Raw genomic sequence first — 12120 nt, forward strand, 5'->3', positions numbered from 1 at the left:
TCCGGGTCCCGGTCCCGGTCCCGGTCCCGGTCGCCCTGTGCGGGGTTGCGGGCGGCCGGGCCTCACCCCTATTTACTTTCAGGCGCGGCGGCAGAATGACACGATGGACGCGGGCAGCGGCCCCCTCCTCCCCGACAGCGTCCTCTACGAGATCTTCCTCTACCTGGACCACGTAGACGTGCTCTCGGTGGGGCTGGTGTGCCAGCAGTGGCACGCCGTGGCCCGCGACGAGTTCCTCTGGAAGGAGCTCTTCTACCGCTACTACCGCATCTCCCGGGAGGTGCCCCGGCACCCAGGTGCGCTGGCGCGGGGGGAAGGGGCTGGCGTGGCTGCTGCAGGGCTGGCGGTTTTCCTGCATTGGCCGAGCAGACAGGGTGGTTGCTCTGGGCCCGAGGACCTCGGTTCCTTGGGTGATGACACCCGAAACCTCCCTTCCATGAGCCCAGAAGGGAAAATCCTCTCCTCCTCTGCTGTCCAGCCCTCTGTCCTCTGGTGTCAGGTGTGACGGAGCCACTAAACTGTATCATATTAGCAGGCTACAGGCTTGGATAGTGGTGTGCATGTGAAGGAACGTGCCCAAATCCTTCAGAAAGGGGCATCAGATAGTTGAAAATGCTTTGACTTTCTCTTTCTCTCACGAAGGGATGGTCTCTGCCTCTCTAGGCAGGTGCTCTCTGGTAGCTACTGCACAGCTTGTCTGGGCACTGCTGCTGCTGAGGGAGATCCGGAGGAGACACAGTGAGTCACTGCGTGCTGCTACATCACAGCCCAGTTGGATTCCATGATAATCACTGCTGGCTTTTCTTGATCAGGACCTCACAGCAAGCCTCTGCTTCAGGCTCTGTCCCTTTCTCATCTGAACTAGGAAGACCTGCAAGTACACATTAGCTGATCAAACTGTTTCCATAACACGTAGGTAGCAGCTGCAGCCTGGCTGTGGTGTGTGGAGAGGGAGGTGGGCGTGCGTAGCTGACCCACTTTGTGAGGTCAGGTTGGACTTGATCTTGGCCTCAGTATGCAGTAGGAAAATGACGCATTAACAGTCAGCATCAACTGAGCCTGGCAGGGCCTTCCCTGGGTAGAGCTGTTGGCAGTGTCAGTGGCAGCAGTCGTACAATCACAGGTCTGTTCCCTGCTGAGTACGACGTGCTGGAAGCAGTTTGGATAACCCAACGCTGTTGCACCTGCTGAGACAGGTCTTGGGGACCTGCCGACAGGAGTCCTTGCTGCTAAGGTGGGTCTCTCTTGGAGGCCAAAAAGCCCATTCCGAGCATGCTGCAGAGGTCTGTGAGGGCTGTGCTCCATCCTCTGCCCCAGGGATGTTCATGGGGTTCCCAGCGGTGGCCACGGCAGAGGGAATTGGCTTCTTGCTCTCAAGTTGCAGTTGCCACAGAAGGATGGGAAGAAATGCCAAGGATCAAGCAGTGAGGAGTCATGTCTTCCTGCAGTGGGTGCAGCCACCAGTGCAAAAGGGCCCTCAGAAGAGATGAGATGTGAATGGGACGACTCAGACCATGTGACTTCACTTGTGCAGACCCTGGAGCTCTGCAGGGTTGAGGACGTCATCTTTAGGTTTTATCTGAGGCTGTTTGACCAGGCTTGTTCACTTCCAGCCTTCTGGAGTTAGTTAGTAAGCTGCTAGCCCTGTTCTTTAGCACTAATTGGGACTGAGCTGTCGGTGTAGCTCAGTAATGTATTCAGGCACCTCCCAGGCTGTGCTTCTGGAGCTGTGAAAATCCTCCAGAAGTCAGCGGGGAAAGGGGGTGGCTGGCAGGCCCAGGAAGGGGCTGAAGCAGGAGTTTGGGGAAATCCTCTGCCAACTTGCCTGCCCTGGGCAGCTCTGTTGTTTGGGGAATGGCATCCAGTGGCTCTTGTCAGAGCAAATGTTGGGGTTGCTTGGCCAGATGGCATCTGTCCAGACTGCTTCCCAGCCAGACAGGCTGGGACCAAGAGGTTCAGAGGGGCATGAAGCCCCTTGCCTAGTGAGCAATGGTGGGATGTCCTGGCACCAAGCTGCTCCCTGGAGCAGGGCCCTCCTGGGCTGCAGTGAGTTCCAAAAAAACCTTTGGTCCTGTTCAGTGTAACTAGGGAAATTGGCCCTTATCCATGTACATGTTTAATCCTCTTTGCTTCCTTGGGATTTGCTGCTGCAAGAAGTCTGTCTGTAGGCTGCCTTACCAGGCACTTCATTAAAAGTCCTCTTTATTTGTCTCTTTATTGGCTGTCAGTGTGACTTATCTGTGCGTGCTCCAGGCTCTTCTACTGCAGGGCTCTTCTGTCCCGGCACGCTGTGTCCAGTTCCCATTCTTCTCTCTTGTTTTCTCTAGTCTTTTATCTCATGGAGATGGTTTTTCCTAGTCTCGTACCTTTTTGGAACCTTCTTAATTCTGTGTTAGACAAGATAAAGATAATCAGAGTGGAGCCCGGTACCCTGAGGAGCAGCTTCCCTCTCATCACATGATAGATTTGTTTGCGTTGTGCTGGAGCATGTCTGCAGTTCTAACAGCTGTTTTGTCCTGAGCAAGGCTCAGTTACATAGCTAACAGCTATGCCCTGGATGTTTCTTACAGTGGCTGTACTGGTTTAGAAAGTAGTGATATGGTGTGGAGTTGTGTGTTTACTGGAAGAAGACATTTTCTGTGTGTGGGAGTGGGGAAGCTACTGAGAAAAATATTAAGCCCTGCTAGCATGGCTGAAGCCGTAGGGACCTTGGCCCCAGCAGAGCTCCTGGCATTGCTAGCAGCAGTCAAGACTGCACTTTGTTAAAGACTGATTCTGTGGCTGCCGTGTTTAGCTCAGGTCTGTCTCTTCCCTCCATTTACATTCCTGTCCCATGTCCCTGCTGGTGTGTTACAGCTGCTGTCTCCTGGTATGATGAGTTCCAGAGGCTCTACGACACCATCCCTTGCGTGGAAGTGCAGGCCCTGAAGGAGCACAATGACCAGGTTTTGCACCTCAGCTTCTCCCACTCTGGCTGTTTGTTTGCATCATGCTCCAAAGACTGTACTGTCAAGGTAAAGTGGCAGCCTCCCCTGCACAACCCTTCCAGCTTTGATTTAGTGGGGCTTAACCACAAGAGCAGCCTTTAGGAAATCTGTGGGGAGGAGAGGTTTGACCAGGTGTCCCTGGACTTAGGCTGGTTCCTGCAGATGCTGAGTTGTTCGCAAAGCTACAGAACTAATGACTCTTGCAAATGTAGCCTTGAGGGCTGTGGCTTCCAGCTCCAGCCTGCGTGAAGGTGGCCAAGGTGCCTGCCTGGCTCTGGCTACTTTCTAGGTGCAGATCAGTCCCCTGTTGTGCTGTGGGTCTAACGAAGAGTGCAGAGATAATGATCCACTGCAGAAGTTGTCTTGTGTGGGTGGTTGTCTGAGGCAAAATCTCTCTGAACGTGTTGAAAAAAACAGCTGTGACAGTATCATTTGGTGCCTGAATACCTTCTCCACTGGCTGATGGAGAAGTAGTTCTGCATTTAGCTGCTTTCCAGAGCTGTTGGCCATTTTCTGTCAGGGTAATTGACAGGGAAATTGGGACTGGAACACAGTTAAAGTGTCTTTGATATTACTTTTTTTTTCTTGTCCTGGTGAGTGCTGGCAGAACAGATAAAGTGGAACCACTCTCAGGCTTGTCAACAGCTTCCTGACTGTTCATCTGTCTATAGATCTGGAGCAATGAGTTGGACATCTCCCTGCAGCACAGCTCCAACATGAGGCCATACAACTGGAGCTACACGCAGTTCTCCCAGTTCAACTGCGATGACTCCCTCCTTCTGGTGTCAGGTGTCTTTGTGGGGCCTCACAATTCCTCATCGGGAGAGATTGCCGTAATCAGCATGGGTAAATACTGCCCTTGCCTTCACTGGGGCTTCCTGGGAAGTGTGAAATAGTGGGTGCTGGGTTCCCTTCCTCTTTGGGTGTGCAGTGGCCTTGACTTCTGCTTGTCCTGCCTTCCACCATCTTTGCAAAGGGGTTCCAATCGCAGTTTCGTAGGGTAAACCTTCCAGAAAGCCTTAACTCTGCTCAGGTCACCATGTCATCACCTAAAGGCACTGTGGCATATATTTATTCTCACTTAACTTCTGTTCTAAGTGACAGTCTGGGCAAAGCAAGAGTTACCTGCGTTACCTGTTGTCTTGAAGGCACCATTTCTGACTCAAGCATTGCTAGTCCCACCCTGAGGTCTCGCGTGGCTTTCTGAGGTGCATTCATCTGGGTCTGCTTCACCTCTTCTGCTGCGGTTCTGTGAAACTCGCTAATCCCGACTGCGTTATCTCTTGCTGTCTCTGTGCTACAGTCCCACTGTGCCAAAAATTGAGGAGCACTGCTAAATGCACAGCTGTCTTGCTCAGAAAGGCCCTGAGCCCCAGGGGCAGGAGTGAAGAAGTTCTGTACGTGTTTGACTTGTTCTTGTCCTTGGGGTTTCTGCTTTGGGCCATGCTCAGAGAAAGGCTGTGAGATTAGATTGCGCTCTGGTCTGGTTCCGTCTGGCTGCCCTTTTATTTTGATTTCCCTTGTGCCTGCTCTCCCCATACATCTCTGTAGAAGAGAGAAATAATCTCTCTCCATAGTAGTGACTGGAACTGGGTGGTGGTTGGGTTTGCTAAGCTTGCAGTGGAGGTGCTGCATTAGTGCCTCTCCTGCAGAGACTTGAATCCACTTCTCACGTCTTCTGCCATGGTTTCCCCAGAGCCCTTGCCGGGAGCCATTGCCTCACTCTCATGTTTCGTCTCCTTTCCAGAGAACTTCACACTGCTTTCCAGGGTGAGGAATAAACCCTATGATGTGTTTGGCTGCTGGCTGAACGAAACCAACTTGATATCTGGCAATCTGCATCGGATTGGGCGTATAACCTCCTGTTCTGTGCTGTGGCTGAACAATGCTTTCCAGGTGAGGTGCCTTTGTTCCACCTCCACAGACAGTGCAGCTTCCTGCTGGCTTCTGGGGGAGGAAAAGCAGTGGAGGAGGTGTGAGCAGGGTAGAATGGCCCAGTCCTCCTGTCCTCCCTGTTTGTCTCCTCTGACTTGCCCTCAGGATCTTGAGCTTGAGGCAACCCTTGCCTGAGGTTTCTCCATGCTTGGTGTTATGTTGCAATATTCTAACTCTGCCCCCAGCTTCAGTTAACTCTAGCCCCATTAATTGGGATGAAGACTTGACTGCAGTGCCCTAGAGCATGCGTTGCTCAACAGGAGAGTGGTTGGAGCGCAGCAGGGTTGCTGAGATCCTTGATAGCATGAAGCTGGGGCTGGGATGGCTGTAGTCTGGCATGTGTCCGAGCAATGGCCGTTCTCCCACTTGGCAGCTCAGTGCGTTGTTCCCAGGAGCTGGCGGCAGCTGAGAGGCTGAGCTCAGCCCTCCCTGTCCTTGCTGACATTTCTGTGGGCCAGGTGCTGTCTTTTATGCTGTGATGAGACCTGGAGATCAGTGTGTGCTGGCCTTAGACTGCTTGTTTGCTGCTTGTTCATTCTCTGGCATTTGTACTGCTTGGACATGTTCCTCTTCCATGTTTTGCCTCTGTCTCAATGTCACAGCTGCACATCCTGGCATTTTGTGGTTTTTTGACATGATTGATGCTGGCCCTGGGTGAAATCCTCTGGTAGCAGAGACCTTTCCCATAACCACACCTCTGTGCTGCGCTTATGCTACAGTGTTAACTCTTCCATCTCCAGGAGGTGAGGAAGGACCTTCCCTGCTTTGACAGGGGTTGTTGATGTCTGGCTGCAGACTGCCAGAGCAGTTAGGCAGGAAGAGACCTGCTTGTGTCTGGGAGCAGATAACCAGGCTGATCCTGCTGAGGGGTACAGGCAAACTTCAGGACCGCAGAGGTCCTCCACCTCTGCTGCTTGTAGGCCAGGGGGATGGTGCTTCACGCTGCACCCATGTTTATCACAGAGGCCTGTTCCTGAAATTCTTGTAAAGCGCCAAGCAGCACCAGCTAATGACCTCAGGTGGGAAAGTGGCAGCAGGGCTGCCAGGCTTCTGTGTTTCCCACTCCACTGTTGTTTGCCTGCAGGATTTTTTTGTCTTGCTGTGCCCACCTCCAAGATGGGAAGGAGAGCAAGAAAGCTGGCCAGCCCCTTGGGCCAGTTCTCATGGTCAGTGTTCCATATAGCAGTGCGAAGAGAGGATGGTGTGGGGCTGCTGTCCGCTGTCAGGGCAGGTGGTTTTTGGTTTGAGCTATAGGAGCGACTGTCCAGTGAGGTGGTTCCTGCTTACTTCTCCCTCTGCTTGCAGGGCATTGAGTCTGAGAATGTGAATGTAGTGAAGAGACTGTTCAAAATCCAGAACCTGAATGCCAGCACTATCCGGACCGTGATGGTAGCTGACTGCAGCCGGTACGATTCCCCAGACCTGCTCCTGGACTACGAGGAGCAGCTAGCTGCTTCCTCCACCTCCACCTGCCCAGTCTTTGATCTTGGCAGTGACAGCGAGGAAGAGGAGGCCAAGCCCAAGCAGACTCCAGAGCCAGCAGTACAGGAATTGCCGGATGAAGGGGGTGTGACAGCAGAGGATGGGCTGCAGCAGTTCTTTGATGATATCATGGAAGGCCGTGTGAGGCCTGCCATGACTGAGACAGAGTTGGAGACAAAGGTGGCTGAGCTGTTCGTACGCAGCAGAACTAAACCGCCTGAGCTGAACCTGCTCTCCACGGAGAGCAACAGCAAGACAAAATACTTAATCTTCACCACAGGATGCCTCACCTACTCCCCGCACCAGATAGGTAAGGCTGTGGTCTGAGCCCGTGGCATGCCAGCCTCCCTGGGGGTGTGGGCTGCAGCTACGCTCTGAATTTGAGTCTGGAAAAGACCTGTTTTATGTGCTGCCTGTTTGTGGTGAGTGAGTTCCAGTTTTGCTCAGGCTGATGGATTCTCGATATGGGAGGCTTTTGAGATGCCCCGGTCACTGAAGGGGGTTCCACCCCGCAAGTGCTTGCTTGAGGGGTTGTTTTGTTGCTACCAGGCTTGACACATGATCAAACAAGAAAGTAGTGGCGAGGGCAGAGCGGAAGATCAAGAAGGAACTCCTGACTTAAGGACAGCAGCCACAAGTTGCACACAAGCGGGTGGATGTGAAGGGTAGTGGTTGCCCTGATATGAGCATGTGGAAGGGCCTCAGTCCTGTTGTCTTGTGGGGGTGGAGAGGGCATTAGGGCAAGATTAGTTTGAGCAGCTTGGAGTTCACCTGTGTGTTCCTTGAGCGGTGCTCCTCAGTGCTGGGACACAGAGCCCTGCCTGCCCCTGTGCCTCACCTGTCTTCCCCCACTGCCCGGTGTGTGACCAGCCTGTATTACACAGCCTTTCAGCCTCAGCGAGACACTTTGGCACCCCTGTTTTGGTATTGGAGAGGTTTCATGGTGGGTTATTAGCTGCCCCAGTGGGTGTTTCTTTGGCAAGCTGATCCCAGGCAACTTAGCCTCCTTCCTCCTTCCTACAAGGGGCTGTAGTTGCAGCACAAGCCAGGCAATGGCGCTGCCGGTGACCTTTTTCTGGGTTAGGACTTCTGTTGCTCATCTGGCGTTCTCTTGTTGAGGCACTGGGACTAGGAGAGTCTGAATTTATAGGAAATCAGTGCAGTGATGAGCAGAAGCAGGTAGTCTGGCTGCTTCTCCAAAAGCCCTTAAAGCTAGCAGAGAAGTTCAGTGGGAAGGACCAGACAGATCAGTAGAAATGTGGGGAGGGAAGGAGACCTGCTACTAGGCAGGAAGACTCTTTTGTAAAGCCAGACAGTTTCAGTTCCTTTTGCTGCTTGCACGATTACAGCCTCGCTTTCCTGCTGCAGGCTTTTCTAACTTTCCTGTTACTTGGTCCTGCACCGGTACATCCCAGTAGGGCAGGGAAAGGCAGCTTCCAAAGCTGTAGGCAGTGGAGAACAGTCACGTTGTTTTTGCCTACCTAAGTTAGGAATGCGACCCAGACTAAGTGTAGCTCTGCTCCTGTCTGTGGCCAGGTCTGCAGACAGACGTGGTGGACCTTGGCCTGCCTCTGGACATGTGGCAGGTGGTCTGCTCTGACTCAGCCCTGTAAGCAGCACTGCATCTTGCTCTGCGAGCCTGAGCAAATGCTGCCTCGCAGACTGGGACCTGCAGCGTGCAAAGGCAAAGCGTGGTGCAGAGGCAGTGCCTGCCTTTGGACTCCGCCAACTTCCAGCACAGCCTCCCAGGGCCGTGGGTTTTGGTGCCTTTGAACTCCAGTGACTCCCTGGCCGGCAGCCAGTGCCCACGGCACAGAGTGGCTGTTCGGAGGGACGAACCCTGGCTCGCCTCCTCTCCCAGCCATGAGTCACAATAAATGTTATGTTTGCCCATTGGTTTGTGTGTCAAACCAGCCTTTGTGCATCTGCTGTCTGCCCCCAAGGAACTGGTACTTGAAAGAGCTTGCTGTTCTGCTCATCTCTTGCCAGGCTGCTGGGCTGGAGCTGCTGGTGGGAGCCACGCTCCTGGCTGTTGGGCATCAGTGCTATCTCGCCTGATCTGTGGCACGCAAGCACTTCTGCAGGAGTTCCCTTTGAGCTCCTGTTTCCCTTGTACTGGTGGCAGGCTTGATTCACAGGCAAAGCCACCTGTTCTGCTGCTTTATGTGTGTGTGGGCTATGTAACTGAGTTTGGAACTGAGAGTGTAGTGCTGTGGAAATGAGGATGAAGATGCTGGCAAGCGATGCCAGTTGGGTGGAAGAGTGAAAGTCCTGTCCTGAAGGTCCTGAGCTGCCCAGGCTCAGATGCAGTGGTGGTGTGAAGGGCCTTGGACTTGAGGTGTAGTGTGGTGTCACCCCTAGCTTGTTAGTGTGTGGGAGAGCGCTAAAATCAAGGGTGTTCAGCAGCGATTCCCTCAGAGAGGGGATGGGATGGGCCGGGCCGTCTTCCAGCTCCTCTTGGACCCCCTGAGGATTAAGCCCATGTGTGCCCAAGAGCTGTTGAGGATCACCGGAGTCCTCCAGGAAGCCGCTGTGGGTGGTTTGTGTTTGGGACCTCCGTCTAGAGCTGGAAGGGGAGAGGGCTTGACCCATAGTGTCTGTCTCCCTTAGTCAGGAAGTTCAAAAGCTATAAAGCATTTGGGCCCAGTTTGGGTTTAAACCCCTGTTCTTGGAACTTTCTGAGGCTGACCCACACCTATGCTTTGACAGTGGTGAGGGAAAGCCCTGCCACAGCCAGTGCATCTGCTGGGCCTTCTCCAGGCTGGATGTTGCAGGAAGTGGGCCCAGCCCAAGGATTCATTTAGGAGAAAAACCTTTCTGCAACCGGAGTGTCTTGGGGGCCAGCACAGCTTCCTTGTGCTTCAGGGCGCGCTGCAGGCTGGGCTTGGAATGAGCTGTGGCTGCAGCAGCCGGGTTGGCAGCCAGGTGCTGGGCATCTCCTTGGCTGGGGTTGAACGTGTCAGCGCATCACTTATAGGCAGTGTTCTGGCCAAAAGCACCACTTGCAAGAGCTTGGCAGGGACAGCAGCCCCGTCACGGTCCTCAGCTAGTGAGCCAGTTCTCCTTTCTTGGCAGCACAAAGGGAAGCCCCTTCTTGAAGAGTGGGGACTTCCACCAGCCCTGCTCTCTGCTGGCAGCAGCCTACAGAACTGCCTGATTCTGCTTTCTGTCCTCAAGGGATTAAAAGGATCCTGCCCCATCAGATGACAACTGCTGGGCCGGTGCTTGGGGAAGAGAGGCGCTCGGATGAGTTCTTTGACTCACTGGATCACGTCATCGACATCCACGGGCACATCATCGGGATGGGCCTCTCCCCTGACCACAGGTGAGCGTGGTGGGGTGGCAGCGCTGGCTTCAGACGCTGCGCAACAACTGCTTAGGGGCTTTGGGGACTGAACCAGAGAAGAAATCACTCCAGTTGATGGAGCAGGGTGCCTGCATAGACTGCTCTGCTTGTTCTGATGTGCTGATGGCATATGTACTGTCTGAGCATCTCCCCAGATCTCTGCAGGAGTTCTTTCCTCCCACTGTGCTGCTGAGCCCAGTTCAGGATGGGGTCAGGGAGGAGCCTTGTAAGAGTGAAGGAGCTGCTCACCGCAATGTATCTTGTTCCTGAGGCAGATCGATAGGCTACCATCCTTAAAGTTGGATTTAATGAGGTTAAAGAGGCTTGACTTTGCCCCTAGGGCCCACTGTCTCAACTGTGGTGGCCTTTTCTTTTCCAAACGGGGCAAGAAGTGGTTCAGCAATGTGTTCTGTGTTTCAGCCTAGATTTTAGTGAACAGAGCTGCATGTTTCCTGAGGACCAGAGAAACTGCTTGGTCCTTGCGCTGCGCATTTACAGCTGGGGCTCTGTGGGCTTTGTCACATGCAGCAAGGTGCAAGGTAACCCCTCTGCTCCCCTTCCCAAGGTATCTGTACGTGAACAGCCGTGCCTGGCCTCGGGACTGTGTCATCTCTGACCCCATGCAGCCACCCCCCATCGCTGAGGAGATTGATCTCCACGTGTTTGACCTGAAGACAATGAAGGAGGTGAAAAGAGCCCTCCGGGCTCATCGGGCCTACACGCCCAATGAGGAGTGCTTCTTCATCTTCCTGGATGTCAGCAGGGACTTTGTAGCAAGGTGTGTGGTGATGGGGAGGGGCAGGATCCTGACTCTGTGTCCAGGAGGGCCTTGGGGCCCGCACTGTGGGATGGCTTGTGCAAGCAGGGCTGGTCCATGTGCTGGAAACTCCCATGTGTTGTGAGCAGAGCAGGAAACGGGAGGTTTGTAAAGAGCAGAGGGACTGAATCAGGCTGCTGATAAAGGCTGTGTGCCTGCATCCTGTTGTGAAATTGGTGAGGAGAGGGGAAATTTGGGGCTGTGGCATGTTTGGCAGGGGTTGGCAAATGCTGTTCTTGAGGGCTGCAGGCAGCAGGTGCCACGGGGTGAACTGGAGGGGCTCTTGAAACAGCCTCTGGATCCCAGAGGGAGCTGGCCTGCCCAGGTGGAAGCTCATGAGTGACAGGGCTGCAGATGGAGGCTGAGGCACCCTCTGCCTCCACCTGCCCGGAAGAAAGAGGGTTAGAAGCAGCAGGTTATCAAGGCTGCTGGGGTGACATCCTTACCCATGTCTTGTCCACCACAGTGGGGCTGAGGATCGCCACGGCTACATCTGGGACCGGCACTATAACATCTGCCTCGCCAAACTGCAGCATGACAACGTGGTCAACTCGGTGGCGTTCAGCCCAGTGGAGCAGGAGCTGCTCCTGACGGCCAGTGATGACACCACCATCAAGGTGTGGCGCTCCCCTCGCGTGGTGCGCATCCAGCAGGCCAGGAAACCCAGGCCCCGGAAACTGCTCTTCTCCTGGCTCATGAACCAGAAAAGCTGAACCCAGGTACACCTGCTCCTGCAGCTTCCTCACTGCAGCCACCTCCTCTGGAGCTTGCAGAGCTTTGAGCCCTGCACAAGAGAGACGAGCTCTGGGCACACAGCTCCCATCTGCTGAGTCAGGAGGGACCCCGGCAGTGGGAACTGCTTCCTCCTCGGAGCATCTGCTTCAAAGACAGAATGTAAGAGTCGAGGGCCCATTCCTGGGCCTGGTGGGCAGCAGCTCGAGCTGGTCACTGCAGGGTGGGCGCCCCACAGCTTCTCACAAACGCTGCTACTTGGTCACAGCTCTCTGGGTGAGCTTTGGTCTCTGAGAACAGATTGAGACACGTCTCCAGCATTTGTACCGTGAGCCTGGGACGTGGCTGACCTCGCTGAGAGCTACCGGCTGCAGAGCACTTGGCAGAAGCGGCGGTACAGCACTGTGCTGCCTTGCTGCAGGACTCTTTTAATATAGTAGTTTTATTAATGTTTGTTTGTCCCAAACCCCTACAGGCAACTTGTCTGGCTGCTGGGTAATGCTGAGTGCCTCCTCCCACATGGCAGCTTGGCCCCAGAGGGCAGCAGGGACTGGAGGGCAGTGAGAGGGCAGCGGGGGAGGCAGGGCTGGGGGGGGCCTCGCTGGCATCTCCTGTGGCGCCCGGGGCTGCAGCCAGTGCCCTGTTGATGCCTTCTGTGAGCAACTACGTGTCGATATTGCCAGTTTCCAAACTTGAGATTGGAGAGGGCTGGTGGTAACATGGTGCTGGCTTTGCCTCTGTCTTCCTCTGCTTAGTAGCACTTAAATAAGCTATGGCATTGGTAACGTATTTATTCTAGGGGATCTGCTGTCCCTCCCCAA

At 54.3% G+C, this 12120-nt stretch overlaps 1 protein-coding gene across 1 annotated transcript; it reads left to right on the forward strand.

Annotated features, from left to right (window-relative positions):
• Positions 1-59: 59 nt before the first annotated feature.
• FBXW5 (F-box and WD repeat domain containing 5) lies at positions 60-11720 on the forward strand. The gene is made up of 8 exons (XM_009890268.1): positions 60-296; positions 2857-3014; positions 3659-3833; positions 4735-4883; positions 6228-6714; positions 9582-9729; positions 10316-10528; positions 11034-11720. The coding sequence occupies exons 1-8, from the start codon at positions 104-106 to the stop codon at positions 11278-11280; spliced, it is 1770 nt and encodes a 589-aa protein (XP_009888570.1). The 5' UTR covers positions 60-103; the 3' UTR covers positions 11281-11720.
• The last annotated feature ends 400 nt before the right edge of the window (positions 11721-12120 follow it).

The sequence above is a fragment of the Charadrius vociferus genome, unplaced genomic scaffold (genome assembly GCF_000708025.1).
Source record: "Charadrius vociferus isolate BGI_N301 unplaced genomic scaffold, ASM70802v2 scaffold398, whole genome shotgun sequence".
Lineage (NCBI taxonomy): Eukaryota > Metazoa > Chordata > Aves > Charadriiformes > Charadriidae > Charadrius > Charadrius vociferus.

Coding starts and splice junctions, on each gene's coding strand:
- FBXW5 (XM_009890268.1), top strand. CDS start 104: ATGGACGCGGGCAGCGGCCCCCTCCTCCCCGACAGCGTCCTCTACGAG. Junction 297..2,856: donor GGAGGTGCCCCGGCACCCAG/GTGCGCTGGCGC, acceptor GGTGTGTTACAG/CTGCTGTCTCCTGGTATGAT. Junction 6,715..9,581: donor CTACTCCCCGCACCAGATAG/GTAAGGCTGTGG, acceptor TCTGTCCTCAAG/GGATTAAAAGGATCCTGCCC.